Here is an 18,422-nt window from a genome sequence, read left to right on the forward strand (position 1 = left end):
AGCCTGACAGTGTGAATCGTGTTCATTTTCATCTGCTTGGTTTTATGCTTAAAAGTTACAACCTTTCAGGTGGCCATCCATGACCGGGTGTGTCTTCATTCAAGCCCTTTGACCAAAAGTTGAACAGAGCAGACAAATGTGGGAGACAGCTCCCAGGTTCAATTTAACTCATGTCTACTGAGCACCCACAATGTTCTGGATCTGTGCAAACGCAAAATATGTCTATTCCTGCCCCAGTGAGCTCTTCCCTTGTGCCTGGAATGCCTTGTTCCCTGTGAACCCGAGCTGGTTTCTTGCGATCACTGCCTTCTATTCCAAGAAGCCATTTCCTTAGTGAGGCGTCTTGAGACTTTTGGGGGCCAGGGAGATGAGAAGTTGCTGAGTCTGGCTAGACTGTGAGTGATCGTCCGTGGGAGGCCTCCTTGGAGTGCCACAGACTCCAGCCTGTTCCACATCTTGATCCATGGATGAAATGAAGCCCTGGTGGTAGACAGTTGGTGTGTTTACCTGAAGTGTCTGTCCTGGAATTGGGTAGAAAGGCCTGTCTGCCACCACTGGGAGCTTCCCGCAGCTCTCTTGTCCACCCGAAGCCTGGGTCCTCGTCCTCAGGCTTGGCATGGGCTCTGCCAGGGCCGCCTGGCCAATCACGGCGGGGATCTCTTACCCCAGGGACCAGTGCAGGCCCTTCCAGGTTAGGATGATTCCCTGTGTCCTTCAACAATGCCTTGGCTTTTTTTTTTTTAATTGAAGTATAGTTGATTTACAATGTTGTGTTAGTTTCAGGTGTACAGCAAAGTGACTCAGTGATGTATATATATATATATATATATATATATATATATATGTATTCTTGTGTGTGTATATATATATATATGTATGCTTTTAGATTCTTTTCCATTATAGGTTATCACAAGATATTGAATATAGTTCCCTGTGCTATATAGTAGGTCCTTGTTGTTTATCTATTTTATATATAGTAGTGTGTATCTGTTCATCCCAAATTCCTAAGTTACCCCTCCCTCTCCCACCCTTTCCCCTTTGGTAACCATAAGTTTGTTTTCTATGTCTACGAGTCTATTTATGTATTGTATGGAATCTAAAAGAATGATATAAATGTCTCAGCTTTTTTTCTTTTTTTAAAGATTGATTTTTATTTATTTGGGCTGTGCCGTGTCTTAGCTGCAGCACGCGGGATCTTTGTTGCAGCATGCAGGACTTTTAGTTGTAGCATGCGGGCTTCTTAGTTGTGGCACGCAGCCTTCTTAGTTGCCGCATGCAACTCTTAGTTGCGGCATGCATGCGGGATCTAGTTCCCCAACCAGGAATTGAACCCGGGCCCCCTCCATTGGGAGCGTGGAGACTTACCCACTGGACCACCAGGGAAGTCCCCATGCCTTGGCTTTTTAACAACATGGAGAGCTGACACTTTTCAAGCATTTTCTATAGGTCAGATCCTGGTCTAAGCACTTTGTATATAATCTCATTGAATACTCACTATGATATTATTATTCCCATGTTACAGTTGTGGAAAGTGAGGTTCAGAGTGGCTTAAGTAAGTGACTAAGTTTATCCAGGGAGACAGAGGCGGTGCCAGGATTCCAATGCAGGCTGTGTCCTGCTTGCCAGCCCCCTATGCCTTCCTGTTTTTCTTTCTTCTCTGTCTGCCCTGCTCATCACCTCTTCAACAATCCTTTCTTGCGGGCTCAGATTCCTCTGAGACAGTTTAGAGCACGTGGGGGGTGGGAGTGGGACTAGGGCAGGAATGATAAGGCCACCTTGCAGCCAGAGAGCTTGAGGCCGAGGAAGGCCCTGGAGCATGGTGAGTGCCCAGCAGAGAACCACTGGCACATCTGCTCAGCTCAGCAGCCCCTGCGAGGGAGCAGGCCAGGCCCAGCTCCGGGTCCCAGCCTTCCACCTGGCGACTCGGGGCCTTAGAAGCAGCCCGTCGAGGGTTGGTTTCCCCTTGCTGGGCCTCCTGAGGCCCACTCTTCCTGCGGAGCAAGGAAATGCTTTCTGTGGGTGAAGTCACACCCACTCTCGCCACTCTGCTCTGCTTAGGAATGACTTCTTGAACACTTTGGAGGAAAGAAGTTGGTGTGTTGTATGAGGGGAGGGGAACTGGGTGAGAGGACGGGAGAACTGGTGACCGGTGACCAGCTGGGGCCTTGGGGGAGTGTGGGGACCAAGCAGGGGACTGAGCCTCTAGGTGCTGCCTGAGGGGTTGGGGCAGGGGCCCCACCTGCTGGGGAGGGCAGACACCGTCCCTCAGTGGAGGGGACTGCAGGGACTGGAGCAGCGACTGGGGCCTCCAAGGGGCCACGGAGCTGCCAGCTTCCTGGGGCAGGAAGTCCCAGCTGTGGCCAGAATCCCAAAGGGCTGAGACCAGCTCCAACCTGAGGAATGTGAGCAGTGGGGGAGTTTGGGAGGGGGCCCCTTTCCTGCCTCCTCACTTCTCTCTCTCTCTCTCTCTCTCTCTCTCTCTCTCTCTCTCTCTCTCTCTCTCTCTCTCTCTCTCTCTCTCTCTCTCTCTCTCTCTCTCTCTCTCGTGTGTGTGTGTGTGTGTGTGTGTGTGTGTGTGTCCTCTCTTCCACTTGCTCTGTTCCCTACCAGCGTCTATTCTTTGACCTCATGGTTTTTCTATTCCCTTTCTCTCTTTCCCTTCTTTCCCTCTTTCTCTCTCTGTAACCCCTCTCTCCTCCCCCCTCCCCTTTTCTCTTTCTCTCTCCCTCTCCCCCGTGCTCTCCTGTGGTCCCTGTAACTGTTTCCAGCTCCAAGGTAAATGGACTTGCTTGCAGGATGACCAGACCTGGCCCATCGCCTAGCCACCCGTTGCCATGGTGTCTCAGATGCGGTGTCAGGCAGCAGCCTTGGCTGTCTGACAGGCAGGGCATGAAGGGCTCTGATGAAGAGAGAGGCTGGCCCTATTCTTCACAGATCCTGAAGGGCTCACCCCACTGCCAGGGGCTCGCATGGCGGGGGGTTCCCCGTGAATGTGGGTTCCATGCTGGATACTATCAGAGGGGCTTGCCCGAGGGACCAGTCACACTTGGGGTCAGACTGCCTGTGTGCAGACCCCTCCTGCCCCTTTCTGGGGTCTGCTGGACGTAGGGGGTGAGAGGTGGCAAACAGCTCCAAGGAAGGAAGCTGCAGGGAGGCAGCTGTCAGTGGTGGAGGGGCAGGGGTAGCTGGACATGCCTGCGTCTGAGAGGGACCTATCTAGCTGTCCATGAGGTTTCCTCCCACTCCCCAAAGTTAAGGATTTAGAAAGTACGGTTTTCCGCTGACAGACAGCTTGCAGTTTCTGCACTGGTGGCGGCACCTCACTCCCTCACAGGCTGCTGGCCTTGAGTATCCAGTAGGACAAGTGCCTGGACCCTGGACTGTGCTGGGAGGAGCTCCTGGTACCATCACTGTTTCCTGCAGAGGATGTGAGGGTCGATGGGGAGGAGAGCTTCCCTGAGGGCCCTGCCTGGCATGTGTGGGTAAGGAAGGGCCTGTGCCTGGCACTAATGCCTGGGATGCTGCAATAACTATCCTGCCTGTCAGACAAGAGAGAGGCAGTTACAGCAAAGCGCCCAAGCAGACTCAGCCCTTGAGGTAAACACACTTGGGTTCAAGTCCCAACTCTGCCCTTTACTGGCTGTGTGTGTGTGTGTGTGTGTGTGTGTGTGTGTGTGCATGGGTGTGGGTGTGTATGTGTGTACGCGCACACGCGCGTGCACCGTACCCTTTCTGAGCCTCTGTTTTCCCATCTGTAAAATGGGAATAACAACAACATTTGACTATTAGGGCTGTGTGAGGATTGAAAGAGAAAAGGCACAGAAAATGCTTAGCACCACACCTGGAACATAGTAAATAATTAAACAAGGGAGCACGATTGTTTTCATTCTCACTTGCATACCTACCCTTTCAGTTTTATAAAGGAGGAAGCTGGGGCCAGAGACATTTAAAAACTTGCTCACGTCCCATCGGTCATAGTTCTGCAACACTCTGTGGGGACGGTGCCCAAACGATGCAGAGAAGCAGAGCTGAGGATGAGGCGACTTTGAATCCCAGTCCCACACAGCCAGTCCCTGCAGGTTCCGCCTCATTTTCAGGCCCCTGCTGCGCCCGCTCTGCGTGGCAGTGTCTCCCAGGTAACCCCTGTCTTGCTCTGTGTGGGGATCCACTCGGGCTGTCCTGTCCCCGTGGGCAGGCCCTTCGCAGACTCAAGAAGTGCTGGAATAAAAGGAGGGCTGAGCCACTGTGGTTTACACGGCACTTTCCATACATTTCCTCCCATCTCCACATTCTGGTTTCCAGGAGTGAGAAGGCTGCTGGGGGAAAGACAAGTCTGGTCCTGCCCAACTGCTTCGTCATCTCCAGCCTCCCTCACATCTGGCAGCACTTCACAGTTAGTCGGGTGCCCTCAGTTTCGGGATCTCCTTTAACCCTCACAAGTCTTGGATGGAGATGGGATGGGGATTGTCCTCACCTTCTCAATTACTTACTCAAGGTCTGCCCCACTTCAGGCCCTTTCACTTAAGACCTTGGACAGACGGCACCCACTGCCTCAGTTTCCCCGTTCATACCAGCAGGCAGTTGTATTCAATCTCTAAGCCCTTTTCAGTCTTGTGGTGAGGAGGCAAGAGCTACCTTGTAGATAGAAGCAGGAGGCCTGCACTTAAGCCCTGGCTCTGTGGTTTAGAGCTGCGGGACCTTGGACTTGGGACTTCTCTGGGTCCCCTGTGTACCTTGCCAATGATAACACCGCAAATGTTTCCTGTGTATCAGATGAGATAGGAATGGTTAAGCATTCAGGAAATGCCCTCCCTGCCCTCTCTGGCCCCTGGCTGGCTCTTCAGTGGGGCGGGAGGAATTCTCCAGATGACCCAGCTGAGGGCAGGTATCAGATTTCAGACAAGCTATTTTTACCCTCGGGGAGTGGCTGGAGGCAGGTGATGTTCAGACTCTCTGTTCTAGAATGGGGTGAAGGGGAGAAAAAAGACAGGGAGAAACAGGACTTCTTTGGTGGTCCAGTGGTTGACTCTGTGCATCCACTGCAGGGGGCACAGGTTCGATCCCTGGTCGGGGAACTAAGGTCCCACGTGCCTTGCGGCGTGGCCAAAAAAAGAAAAAAAAAAATAGAATGGGGTGAAGGGGCAGGGCCTCTAGTGGAGAACTTCTCCTGACCTCATGGCCTGTATTCTCCCTGCCTACATAGGGTGACATCAGAGGGAACTGGAGACCCTCTGAACAAACTCATTCATTTGGTCCACGGTGAGCCAGGCTCCGTGCTGGGCCCGGTGGACACCAGGTGTAGAGAGAGAGGGCTCCTACCTGGTGGATCTTCTCATCGATGTCCACCAAATACTCCCACAATTAAATGAATGTTGTCACAATGGAGAGCATTTAGACCAGAGGTTCATGGGGCCAGGAGCATGAGGATGGCGGGAGAGAGAATGGAGCTGAGGGATGAGAAGGCCTTACGGAGGTGGAGAGGAGAGGGAAGACTGCGCCAGGCAGAGGGGATGCCGTGAGAAGAGTCCAGAAGTGGGCAGTGGCCTGATGGGTATGAGGAACTGAGAGACGGCCAGTGTGGCTGGCGGTACGGGTGTGATCAAGACTGGAGGCGTGGCCGGCGATCTGCCGGGGGGCCTCGTGGGTCTTGTCAAGAAAGTCCTCCCATAAGCCAAACACTTTCATGGTTGAAAAGAGTCTTGGAGACTCTCTAGTTAAATGCTCCATTTGACAGATGAGGAAACTGAGGCACAGAAAGGTAAAATAACTCATCCAACGTCTCCTGGGAGTGATGAGCTGATACAAATTCCACTTATATTCAGTTTTATAGGAAGGCACTGAACTGGAAATGCCTCATGAAGCTCTACCTCCAAAGGAGGCAGGCTTAGCTCAGAATTTCAATTATGCCCCCAACCCCACTTCCCTTCTTTAACAGATTTAGGGTCAGGGGCAAGATGAGAAGGTTGGAGACTCTCCCATCCCCCTCTGTCCACACTGGGAGAGCACAAGAGTTGGCTGTCAGAAGGGGAGTGCCCACCGCCTGAGCAGCCTACCCCAGGCTGTGGGCTCTGGGTGGGGACTCAGGGCACTGGCCTCTGTTCTCTCTAACGTCACTGACCGGCTGTATGACGTGGGGAAGTTTACGTCCCCTCTCTGAGTTTCGGATGGAAGAATTTCTTCCATCTTCTCCATCTCTGAGGCCTATGGAAGTGCTATAGAGATATAAATGTGGGCTTTGGCTGGTAGGTCTGGGATTGTTTGTGGGTTTTCTTGGGTCGTGCTGCGTGGCTTGCAGAATCTCAGTTCTCTGACCAGGGATTGAACCCGGGTGACGGCAGTGAAAGCCCAGAATCCTAACCACGAGGCCACCAGGGAACTGCCCTGGGATTGTCTTAGACTCTGTCACTTCTCAGGTGTTTAGAAGCAATGTACTGGCTCTCAGCCTTGGTTTCCTCATCAGTAAAATGGGTAGAATAACAGTGCGTTGTAGGATAGATATGAGAGTTACTGAAATAATACATATGGAAGCTTCTAGCATAGAACTTGGTACATAGTAGGTTTCAATAAGTGCTAACCAAATGAATGGCATAGAGGAGGTGCTTAGTAAAAAATAATGGTTTAATTCTCTACCTTCCTCACCCCCAAATCTTGAAAAATGTCAAGTGCCAACACACCCTGTAGCTAGAAGTAGAATGAGGATGTGTGCCTAGGGTGCTGGAGACCATTATTTATCTTCTAGAATGAAGGTATGATCTGATATGTATGACTATCAAAAGCCTATGGAACAGGCCACCGACGTCCTCCCAGTCCTCTAGCTGGTGTCACGGCCGAGTGCATCCACTACTGTCCTTTATAGCCTTGTCTACTGGGAATCTCAAGGCCAACTGCAGTTCTTTATGGCAGCATCTTTGTGCACCTGGATTCCTAACATAATTGCTCCTCCCTTATTTTGTTCCTTAGCTCTGTTTGCATCATGGAGCCCTGTGTGTGTGCAGTCTGTGTGCATGCGCAGGCTACCTCAGAGCCTTTTCTGGGAAGAAGACGGAATAGACTTGAAGGGGTGTTTAGGAGGTTGACAGATGCTCCTGCCTTGCTGGTGAGAAAACCACTGGGAAGCGGCTGGTCGCTCTGAGAGCCTGGAGCCACCTTTGTGGGGACAGGGCACCAGCTGAGGCAGCTCCCTCACGCTGCAGGAGTGCCTGGTTTTCATGAGGCCTGGCTGGCGGTGGGCCAAGGCACTTCTCCCTGCTGCCTGCCTGCCTTCCAGTCCCCACCCCCTGGGGAGAGGCCAGGCGGGACAGTGGGGCGGGGCAGGGCCGTGCGGGGTCTTGCACCCTGCACTTGAATCCCTGCTCCACTATTGCTGGCTTTCTGAGGTCTCACAGAACCTCTCAAACCGGCTACCAGTCTTGCCTCCTCATGGGGTTGCCGTGAGCCTCTGGTGAACTCATACATGAGAAAGTACTATGTAGACAGTCTGGTTTGAGCTCTCTTTAGGTGTCTCCCAGCTATATTTCTGTAGGAAGCCCAAACTCAGTTTATAATGCTAACCTAAGTGCTCAATAAATGTTAGCCACGTGGCAGGCGTGTGCTAGGAGCTTTGAACACTTGATCTTGTTTAACTTCATCCCCATGATGACCCTGGATGTAGGTATTATAATCCCATTTTTACAGTTGAGGGAACTGTAGGTAGTCCACAGAGGTAGGCTGAGCAGCCTGCCTGAAGTCACACAAATTAGTTGTGGAACCGGTCTTGGATCCAGGCCAGGCTGATGCCCAAGAGCAGCCCCGTGTCATGGTGGGTGAGCTGAGCGGTCACCCAGGCCAGCTTCTCCCCTCCAGGGTAGGTGGGCCTCCTCTGCTCTAGGCCTGCTCTTTGAGATGATTCTTTTTTTTTTTTGGTTGCTTTGGGTCTTTGTCTCTGTGTGTGGACCTTCTCTAGTTGTAGTGAGCAGGGCCTACTCTTTGTTGTGGTGCGTGGGCTTCTCATTGCGGTGGCTTCTCTTGTTGTGGAGCACAGGCTCTAGGTGTGCGGGCTTCTGTAGTTGCAGCACGCGGGCTCAGTAGTTGTGGCACGCAGGCCTTAGAGTGTGCGGGCTTCAGTAGTTGCAGTGTGTGGGCTCAATAGTTGTGGCACACGGGCTTAGTGGCTCCGCGGCATGTGGGATCTTCCCGGACCAGGGCTCGAACCCGTGTCCCCGGCACTGGCAGGCGGATTCTTAACCACTGCGCCACCAGGGAAGTCCTTCAAGATGGTTCTTGAAGGCACTAAGATGTCTCTGCTGGCTGGTCTCTACGTTTTCCCACTAATCATTGTAGGCCGCGCCCTTCTCCAGGGGTCTTCCGTGGTTTCTGGGGACTCCTTGGCCCCTCCCTCTGTCTGCACCCAAACAGGTACCTAGTACTTTCCCCACCTGCTTCCCTTTGCCCCGGCCACTCCCGTCACTGGAGTCCCTGCTGTTCCTGCGTCTCCTTTCTGCTGTTCTGCAGTCCTCCCTGTACCTCAGATGGTCCTCGTCATCAAGTCTCAGCTCCTAGGCCGCCCTTGTCATCACCCTTTTCCTCTCCCATAGGTGTTTATTCGGCACCTGTTCTGTGCCAGGCCTGACTCCATCCCTGTCCTGTGGGAATGCCTGTCTGCTGGGGCAGGCGGCTCTGAATCAGTGACTGCACAGCTCGGTCAGTGCCGTGTGGAGACAGTAAGGCTGTGGGGGCCAGGGAGGCCCTAGCTCTCCCTGGGGAAAAGGCAGGGGGAGGTGCTGAAGAGGGAGGAGGAGGAAGCAGTCACTCGGCAGGTAGCGCAGGTGAAGGGATCCTAGGCAGAGGCAGTGCCCATGTGGCAGAGGAACGGAGGTGGGGTGAGAGCGTGCTCTGGGGAACCGAGCATGGTCTGGAGCTGGGAGAGCAGCTGCAGGGACAGTGGCAGCAGCTACAGAGTAGGGCCTCGATCCTGAGAGCGGCAGGAAGCCATCGAGGAGTCTTGAGCAGGGGAGATGCCTGCTCAGGCTTGCTCTTCAGAAAAGTCTGTGTGGTCCTAAGGCACAGAACGAAGTCCCAGTTGCAAGGACTGGGCCCAGCCTCCCTGCAAGGCAGGACGCTGTAGGTTGTGGTTGTCTAGTTGGTGGCTTTGGGTTTTGGAAAGATCCTTCCGGTGTTGCATAGAGGCCTGGAAGGAGGTGGAGAGCTACTGGAGGCCTGTGGACTGGCTGTGGAAATAACCCAGTGAGTGAGCAGTGCGGGGGCCTGAACACATCAGGGCAGGGGGGCTAGACTGAGAGTTTAAGGAGGTTGGGTCACTGAGACTTGGCTACTTGGGGGAGGGAGGAAATCCAGATTAAGTCTGTAGTGTGGCCTGTTGTTAAATTGCCCAGAAGGAGCCCTGGCCTAGGGGGCTTTACCAGGACCAGCCTTTCCCTCTGTGTGCCTCAGTTTCCCCAGGTGTGAAGGGATTGAGCAAAGTGGCCTTTCTTGCTCTGACCCAGCAGTTCTGTCCCATGCCTCTGGCTGAGGAGCAGGGACACAGAGACCACAGTGTAGCCGGCTGGGGCCTAGTCTGGGATTATCAAATCTGGCCGGGTCTGTTGCAGCTGGAAGCCAGCCCCCGGCATGGCTGCCGTCTGAGAGCGCACGTCCCTGGCTCTTAGATGCCCTCTCCACCTTCGTGCAGGCTCTGTCCCCCCTGTCAGCTGTCTTGGCGCAGCCTGGCCGCCCCAGGCCCTAACTCTGACCAGGGCCTCTGCTCTCCCCGTGACTGGCCCTGAGAGGAATGGCTCGGCTCTGGGGCCTCATTGGCAAAACCCTGCCTGGGCCACACACGCCCCTGCCTCCCGGGCTGGATGCCTGCCCACCATGGGATTAGAAGGAGGCCTGGCCTTGCCTGCCCTGACGTGGCAGACTGCCTTGGAGCCCAAGGAAGGAGTTGGAGTCTGAGAGGCTGTGCTTTGCCTCCCTGCGCGTGCTCCAGCCCGGGAGCTCTGCACTCCTCTCTTTGAGGGAAGTGGGAGCACAGCACAGTGGGGCCTGTTCCTTAGCTTGCCAGGGGGGAGTGGGGTGGGAGCTCAGCCCTGCTCAGAGTACAGTATTTCCTGCCTGACAGGTAACCGGGCTCCTTAGCTTCCTCATTGGAAAGCTCAGCTGGCCATGCCAGAGCCCTGCAGGATTAGATCCCAGAATCCTGGCATCGAGGGTGGGATATCTTGAGGACTGGCAGTCTCCCCCTGCCCCTGCCTGGTGAGTGACAGATGAGGTTCAGGAGGGAGGGGCTTGCTCAGGATCACACAGCACATGAGGGGCAGGGCTAGGATTTGAACTCAAGTCTGCCTCTAGACATTCCTTTACAAACCTTTGATGAGGTCCTACTGTGTGCCAGGTACTTCTTTTTTAAAAAATTTAATTAATTTATTTATTTATTTATTTTCTTCTTCTTCTTTTTTTTTTTTTTGTGGTACATGGGCTTCTCACTGACGTGACCTCTCCCGTTGTGGAGCACAGGCTCCGGACGCGCAGGCCTAGCGGCCATGGCTCACGGGCCTAGCCGCTCCGCGGCATGTGGGATCTTCCCGGACCGGGGCACGAACCCGTGTCCCCTGCATCGGCAGGCGGACTCTCAACCATTGCGCCACCGGGGAAGCCCTAAAAATTTAATTTATTGATTGATTCATTTTTGGCTGCGTTGTGTCTTCGCTGCTGTGCACGGGCTTTCTCTAGTTGCGGCGAGCGGGGGCTACACTTTGTTGCGGTGCGTGGGTTCTTACTGCTGTGGCTTCTCTTGTTGCAGAGCACAGGCTCTAGGCACGCGGGCTTCAGTAGTTGCAGCACGTGAGCTCAGTAGTTGTGGCTCACGGGCTCTAGAGCGCGGTCTCAGTATTTGTGGCGCATGGGCTTAGTTGCTCTGTGGCATGTGGGATCTTCCCAGACCAGGGATCGAACCCGTGTCCCCTGCATTGGCAGGCGGATTCTTAACCACTGCACCACCAGGGAAGTCCCTGTGCCAGGTACTTCTAAGCATAAGCACTAGAGTAGGAGCTTTGCAAAGGATTGGCCCAATTTCTCTTATATGTTCAGTGTTTGGGGGACAGTCCAATACAGAGGAGGTGCTCGGTGAATGAATGAGTGAATGAATGAATGAACAAATGGGTAAGGCAAAGATCCTGCCTCCAGGCATGTAGACTCCAATGGATGGGACTTTGGCTTTGCACAACAGGAAATAGGAGGCTGGTAGGAGTGGGTATGGGCTAGGTGGGAAGCAGAGAGGATTGGAATTCAGATGTCCTGACTGCTGGTCTAGGGCTTTTTCCAGCCTCACTTTCCTCACCTGTAAAATGGGGTAAACGGTTTTCACCCTCTGCCTGCCTCGTGAGGATCCAGTGAGGCAGTAGACGAGAATAGGCTGATGAAGCAGGGACATTGTGCTGGGGGGGCTTCCCTGTGTGCACATACAGAACCGCCCAGAAACTCCACATGCTCTGCTTTTCTTCTGCCCCCTTACCCTCTGCATTTTGCCTCCCCCATTGCCCTAGCTTTCTCCAGGGCTTCTTTCTGGAATGTTCTGCCCAGAACCTCTAGCCATGGGAGGGGTTGGGAAGAGTGCGGGTGAACGGAGTCTGCCTGCCTCCTTCCTCTACCGTCTCCCACACCCAGAAAGCCAGCCACCCGCATCCACATCCAAGCAGGCCCCCAATGCACACCCGGCCGGAAATGCCTTGGCAGTGGTTACCATGGTGACGGGTCCTGATGCTTGGACTGCAGAGGCCTGGGAGCTGCCTGCAACAGCCTGGCAGCCTGGCACCCGCAGGCCCCCACCCAGGCTGCGAGCTCCTGGCGCAGCTGCCCTCCTCTCTCTCCTTTTGGTGCCTAGCACTGAGCCTGGTACCCAGGGACTCTTGGGAATGAGCTGCCTGTCTGGGAACCCACAAGCTGTTCTGGGTCAGACTGGCTTGGTTCAAATCCCAGTTCTGCCTCTTAGGGGGGTCAGTGACCTAAACAAGTTAACTCGGTGTGTTTTGAATTGACTGAATTAGCTACGGGATCCTTGTGAAGGGAGTTATCCAAAGGGTATAGACTCCCAGAATGAGACCCATCCTTGCCCCGAGCCGTCACTGCCCCCATCCTGCGGCAGTGGCAGGGTCAACATCGGATCACAGCACTCTTTGCTGCTGAATCCGCATCCAGGGCCCTAGATTCCTCATCTCGGACCCCAGGAGGTCCTGCAGGCAGTGTAGTGTGATGGGTAGGACCTCAGACTCTGTGGGTCACAGCTGGGCTTGGCACTTACTTGGGCTTCAGTTTCCTCATCTATTTTTTTTTTAATCGAATTTGTTACAATATTGCTTCTGTTTTATGTTTTGGTTTTTTGGCCACGACCCCCGCCCCCCCCCCCCCCCCCGACCAGGGATTTAACCCACACCCCCTGCATTGGAAGGTGAAGTTTTAACCACTGGACTGCCAGGGAAGTCCCAGTTTCCTCATCTTTGAAATGAAGATAATAATGTACCTCTTTCAGAGGTTTGTTGTATGGATAACATTTGACTTAGTACTTGTAAAGTGCTTAGACGAGCATCTGATACTTAATAAGCACTTTATAAACGTTAGCGGTGACTTATCGTCACCACAATTGGCATTGGCCATGAAAATTGGAACCCCTGTGCCCGTCCCTCCTGTCATTTTTCTCATGCAGGCAGGCATCCCCACCTCTGTTTACAGTGTCATGAGAGAGATAGGACGGCAGTTTGGCTGCCCTTCCTCATCCCGCCCCATCTAGGGGACTGCTAGGCACTCCCCATCTCTGCTGCCTGGCGAGTGAGACAAGCTGGGCCCTGGGCAGAAACTCCTCCTCTAACTCATGCATTTGAGGACTTTCTCTGCTGGCTCTCCAGCTGGCAGCTGTTCCAGCCCTGGTCGGGATCAGCCACCTGGTCAGTGACCGCCCAGAGCCCTCCCAGTCAGTAGAGCTGATGACGGATGAGCACCCAGCAGAGATGCTGCTACTGATGTCATCTGAAGAATGAGGGGCCCGAGGAAGGGGCTCTTATAGGATGAACTAGGAGCAAATCCCCAGGCTTGACTGCTGCAGGGCTCACTGGGCCTCCCTGAAGAGTGAGGGGGAATCTTTCCAGAATGAAGGAGAATCTGAGGCAAGATTTGAATAAGCTGGCCCACCAGCTGAATTAGTTCTCTGCTGCATCCCTCTCTCCCAGCCCCCTCCTCCGGGTCCAAGGTTATGTTAACACAGAATTGTTGGCCAAAAGGAAGCTGGGCATAAGGGCATCCAGAGAGCCCCTGGGGGTCTGAGACCCTGGGCTGGAAGGTGGTGGCCACTCTTGGAGTTGGGGTCTTATGGCCGGTGGCCCTGGGGTCTCAGGGACTGGCAGATCTGGGAGACCCTGCTGTAAGCTGACCGCCTCTTCTGTTTCCCAGGGCCTGGCCTCCGTGTTCTCCAACCGTGCATCCCGGAAGTCGGCCTCACGCACTGAGAACAACATGGCAGAGGACGAGGGCTACCGGAACCCCACGGAGGTGCAGATGAGCCAGCTGGTGCTGCCCTGCCACACCAACCAGCGCGGCGAGCTGAGCGTCGGGCAGCTGCTCAAATGGATTGACACCACCGCCTGCCTGTCCGGTGAGGCCGCGCCCGGCACAGCTGCCCTCCCAGCCCCGGCACCACACACCCAGAGGAGAGGCCCCAGTTTACAGAGACGGTTGCCGTCCCCGAGTGCCACCCTCCTCCCTCCTCCCAGCCTTTGCTCAGGCTGCTCCACCTGCCTGCAATGCCCTCTTCAAGTTCTCCATGCTCTGCTCGGGCCCAGCCTCTTGCCCGGAGGCGCCCAGAGGTCTGAGTACTATAACCTAAGGTCCCTGCTCTGACACAGCGCGGCCTTCAATGTGGCTGCTCTGAGACTGGCTGTGAGCAAAGCCTGTGGCATTGAGTAGAGTTGAGTGGAGCTGGATTGAGCTCATTTTGTTGCCTGTGGTGCCCCAGTATTCTCCAGCCCACAGGGAGTTCACAGTCTGATGGGGGGGCCAGACAGGAGACTGACTGCCCCCCAGCACTGTCTGATGGGAGCTGGGAAAGGGAGGTGGAAGCAGGGCTCTGGGAGAACAGACCAGAGGCTCTGCCCCAGCCCTGGGGGCAGAGAAGGGATTCTAGAAGGACTAAGGCCTGGGAGCACAGTCCTCAGAGGAAGAATGACTCAGGCAAGGAGACAAAGGTGGGTGAGGTTGACTGGACAGGGGTACGGGCACTCTAGGAGGTCAGGAAGTGGAATAGCATGGCGTCGTCATGCATTCATTCGACAGCTGCTCATTGAGTATCTCCTGCGTGCCAGGCGCTGCTCCAGGACAGGGGCACAGCAGTGAACAAGACAGGCAAAAATCCTTGCCCTCAAGTGACATGCGGTCTAGCAGGAGGGAGAGGCACTAAGACAGACAAAACCCAGATATGTAAGACAGGGTCGGGGTGTCGTAATCACGGTGAGGAAAGTAAAGAAGGGTGGGAGCACGGGCGAGGAGGCAGGCCTTAGCTAGGCAGTCTGACGTTTGATCAGAGGCCTGGGTCACGGGGAGGCTGCTAACGCATGCTTTCTTCTCCTGACGCCAGCGGAGAGGCATGCTGGCTGCCCCTGCGTCACGGCCTCCATGGACGATATCTATTTTGAGCACACCATTAGGTAAGTGGCCCCTCCTGCCCTTCCTTCTGGTCTCCCCATCACGAGCCCAGAGCCCTTCCCCCATCTACTGCCTGCTCAGCCTGTGTGCTGCCTGGAACCTGCCTCAGCTGACTGAGGGCCTCTGCAGATGGAGGGGGGGCAGCCTTTGGTGAGCAGTGACCCGTCTCGTCTGCAAGGTCTCTGGGACGGCGGTGGGCTGGAAGCTGCCCTGTGGCTGGCAGCTCCCTCAGCCAGGCTTGGAGTTGGGTGCTGCTGAGGCAGTATCATGGGGTGCTGTGTGACTTTGGGGAAGGCAGTCTCTTTCTCTGGTCCTCAGTTTTCTTATCTTCAAAGTGGAAGGGCTTAGACTTAATCAGTGAATGCCTTTTTGAGCTTGGACATTCTCTGTGGGTCATTGGTCATCAGACTGTAGGGAGGTCCCTGGATAAGGTGCCTTGGCAGAGTCTGACCCAGAAGTTTGGACCATTCAGCCTCTGCTCATGTACCCCCAGGGATGAGGAACTCATTACCTCCTGGTTTTTTGGGTTTTTTTTTTTTTTTTAACTGTCTATACTGGTTAGAAGACTCCTCATTACACTGTGCTGAGCTTTGTCTCTGCACAGCTTTGCTGGGACCCAAGGAGCATGCTGAGCCCTCTGCCCAGGACAGGCTGCAGGGCTACATACAGTGCTTTGGCCCCCAGGTCTGCTCTTAAACTCTCTCAGTGCCTAGGACGTCAAGTGCCAAGGACTCATTCAGGACTTCCTGGTGCCCCACGAGTTGTGGTTAAGGAAAAAGTTTGGCTAGTCCCTGTATCCACTTATGTAGTCATTCATCACTGCTTGTGGACCAGGGCCCGTGCTGGGTTTGGGGTCCACAGATTCAACTGGAACATAGTCCCTGTGCCCCAGGAGCTCCCAGAATGCAGGGAGGCAGATAGAGAAACATAATTTCAATTCAAAGCAGTGAATTCCAGGGTAATAATGATCTCTGCATATGGTTGCTTTGTAATACTTTTTCTAAATGTCTTTTATTTTAGAATGGTTTTTGATTTGCAAAAACACTGTAGATAGTACAGAGTTCCCATATACCCCACACCGAGATTCCCTGTTACTAACGTCTTACATTCATATGGTACCTCTGTCACCATGAGCCAATATTGATGCGTTATTGGTAATGTCTCTTTAATTAACTTAAGTCCTCAGAACAACCCTATGAGGTCGTGGCTATTAGTACCCTCATTTTACAGGTGAGAAAACGGAGGCACAGAGAAGTGAAGTAACTTGCTTCAAGTCATACAGCTGGTGGAGAACCCAGGACATACAACAAGCCAGGCAGTCTGGCCCCAGAGCCCTTGTTCTTAACAAACAGGCCTCATTGCCTATATGTCTGGGGGTGGGTATAGTGAGTGGCACAGAGGGTAGTCAAGGGTGGCTTCCTGGAGGAGGTGTTTGAACTGGGTCCAGTACTGTGTGTAGTGACAATTTGTAGGCCAGTGGAGCCGTGTCCGGGCCAGCTCTGGGTCTCTGTTGCCAACACGAGATCTGGCAGTTGGAGGAGCAAGGGATAGAGAAGGCTGGGGTGGGGTGTGTACATGATGGATGGACACGCTGCGGGACCCAGTGGAGTGGAGGTGAGTCTGGGAAGAGAAGGGTGTGGGTGGGGGGAAAAGCTGGAGAGGATCCTGGGAAGGAGGGTAAACTGGGGAGAGACCTGGAGCATGATTGGTGGCCAGGAAAGGCCTGACCATACCTGAGGAAAGCTGGGGAAGGTTTTTTTGTTTGTTTTTGCTTTTGCCATTTAAAAATATCTCAAAGGACTTCCCTTGTGGCGCAGTGGTTAAGAATCCTCCTGCCAATGCAGGGGACACGGGTTTGAGCCCTGGTCTGGGAAGATCCCACATGCCGCAGAGCAACTAAGCCCGTGCACAACAACTACTAAGCCTGCGCTCTAGAACCTGTGTGCCACAACTACTGAGCCTGTGTGCCACAACTACTGAGCCTGTGTGCCACAACTACTGAAGCCTGCACGCCTAGAGTCTGCGCTCCGCAACAAGAGGAACCACTGCAGTGAGAAGCCTGCGCACCACAACCAAGAGTAACCCCTGTTCACCGCAACTAGAGAAAGCCCACACGCCACAACGAAGACCCAACGTAGCCAAAACATAACAAATAAATTAATTTAATTTAATTAAAATTCTAAAAAAAAATTAAAATATCACAAAATGTATCTCTAATGGATAAGAACTTTTTAAAACATAATTTCAATACCACTACCACACCTAAAGAAAATGAACAGTTTCTCACTAACATCAAATATCCAGTCAGCATTCATTTGCCAACAATGTCTCATGAATTTGTTTTTTAATTTTGTTTTGCTTTACAGTTATTTTTGTTGCTCAAGTCAGGATGCAAATCAGGTTGCAATTGGTTGCTAGGTCTCTTAAATGTTTTTTTTTTTTGGCCATGCCTTGCAGGATCTTAGTTCCCTGCCCAGGGATCGAACCCAGGCCCTGGCAATGAAAGTGCCGAGTCCTAACCACTGGACCACCAGGGACTTCCCTCTTAAGTCTTTTTTTTTTTTTTGTGGTACGCAGGCCTCTCCCTGTTGTGGCCTCTCCCGTTGCGGAGCACAGGCTCCCGACACGCAGGCTCAGCGGCCTAGCCGCCCTGCGGCATGTGGGATCTTCCCGGACCGGGGCAGGAACCCGTGTCCCCTGCATCGGCAGGCGAACTCTCAGCCACTGCGCCACCAGGGAAGCCCCCTCTTAAGTCTTTTTTTTAACCCTTAGGTCCTACATCTCCCCACAACACCCTCTCCAACTACCCTCTCCTCCCCGCTTCCTCTCCCTCTGTCTTCTCTTGAAGTTTGTTTTTATAAATAAATAGATTTATTTGTTTATTTTTGTCTGCGTTGGCTCTTCGTTGCTGTGCGCGGGCTTTCTCTAGTTGCGGCAAGTGGGGGCTACTCTTTGTTGTGGTGCGTGGGCTTCTCATTGTGGTGGCTTCTCTTTGTTGCTGAGCACGGGCTCTAGGTGTGTGGGCTTCAGTAGTTGTGGTTCATGGGCTCTAGAGCACAAGCTCAGTAGTTGTGGCCCACGGGCTTAGTTGCTTCATGGCATGTGGGATCTTCCCGGACCAGGGCTCAAACCCGTGTCCCCTGCACTGGCAGGTGGATTCTTAACCACTGCGCCACCAGGGAAGCCCAAAGTTTATTTGTTGAAGAAACCTGGTTATTTGTTCTCTAGAGTTCTTCATCACCTGGGTTTTGCTGTTAGCATCACTGTGGTGTCATTTAACATGTTCCTCTGTCCCCTGCTAGTAAATTGGTCTTGGGGAAGGGCTTGAACAGGGGTCACATTTGTTTGTTGGAGCTGCCTCTGGAGGGGTGTTGGGAAATCAGCAGCCTGAAGGGGGCCCCAAGGAGGCTGGGCACTGACCCTGGGGATGGAGCCAGTTTGGGCCTGAGCTGTGAGATGGAGGACAGTCAGGAAGGAAGAGAAGCTTGGGAGTCCAAATGGGTTACTGCTTGGCTTTGAGGGGGGGCTAGAGAGGGGGAGGGGAGGAGGAGGAAGGGGAAGGGTCATACACTTCTTTCTCTTTTTTTTAGTACTGCAAAAAATAGACTTATTTTTACTTGGGGGATGAGGGAAGTTTTTTTTTTCTACTTTTTTATTATGAAAACTTTCAAAATTATAGAAAGTTGAATAGTGCTGTGATCATCCCTACTGAGAGTTAATAATGAACACTTTGCTTAATTTGCTTTATCTGTATGTGG

At 53.4% G+C, this 18,422-nt stretch overlaps 1 protein-coding gene across 1 annotated transcript in view; it reads left to right on the top strand.

Moving 5' to 3' along the window:
- The window catches only part of ACOT11 (acyl-CoA thioesterase 11), a gene marked incomplete at its 5' end in the record, with an annotated part of 45,424 nt that overhangs the window by 10,930 nt on the left and 16,072 nt on the right, over positions 1–18,422 (top strand). The window contains 2 exons of the mRNA XM_079936408.1: positions 13,417–13,618; positions 14,597–14,666. Of these exons, the coding sequence (XP_079792534.1) occupies positions 13,417–13,618; positions 14,597–14,666 (272 nt within the window). The remainder of the gene's footprint in view (positions 1–13,416; positions 13,619–14,596; positions 14,667–18,422) is intronic.

This window comes from Stenella coeruleoalba, assembly GCF_951394435.1.
Source record: "Stenella coeruleoalba genome assembly, chromosome: 1".
Taxonomy (NCBI): domain Eukaryota; kingdom Metazoa; phylum Chordata; class Mammalia; order Artiodactyla; family Delphinidae; genus Stenella; species Stenella coeruleoalba.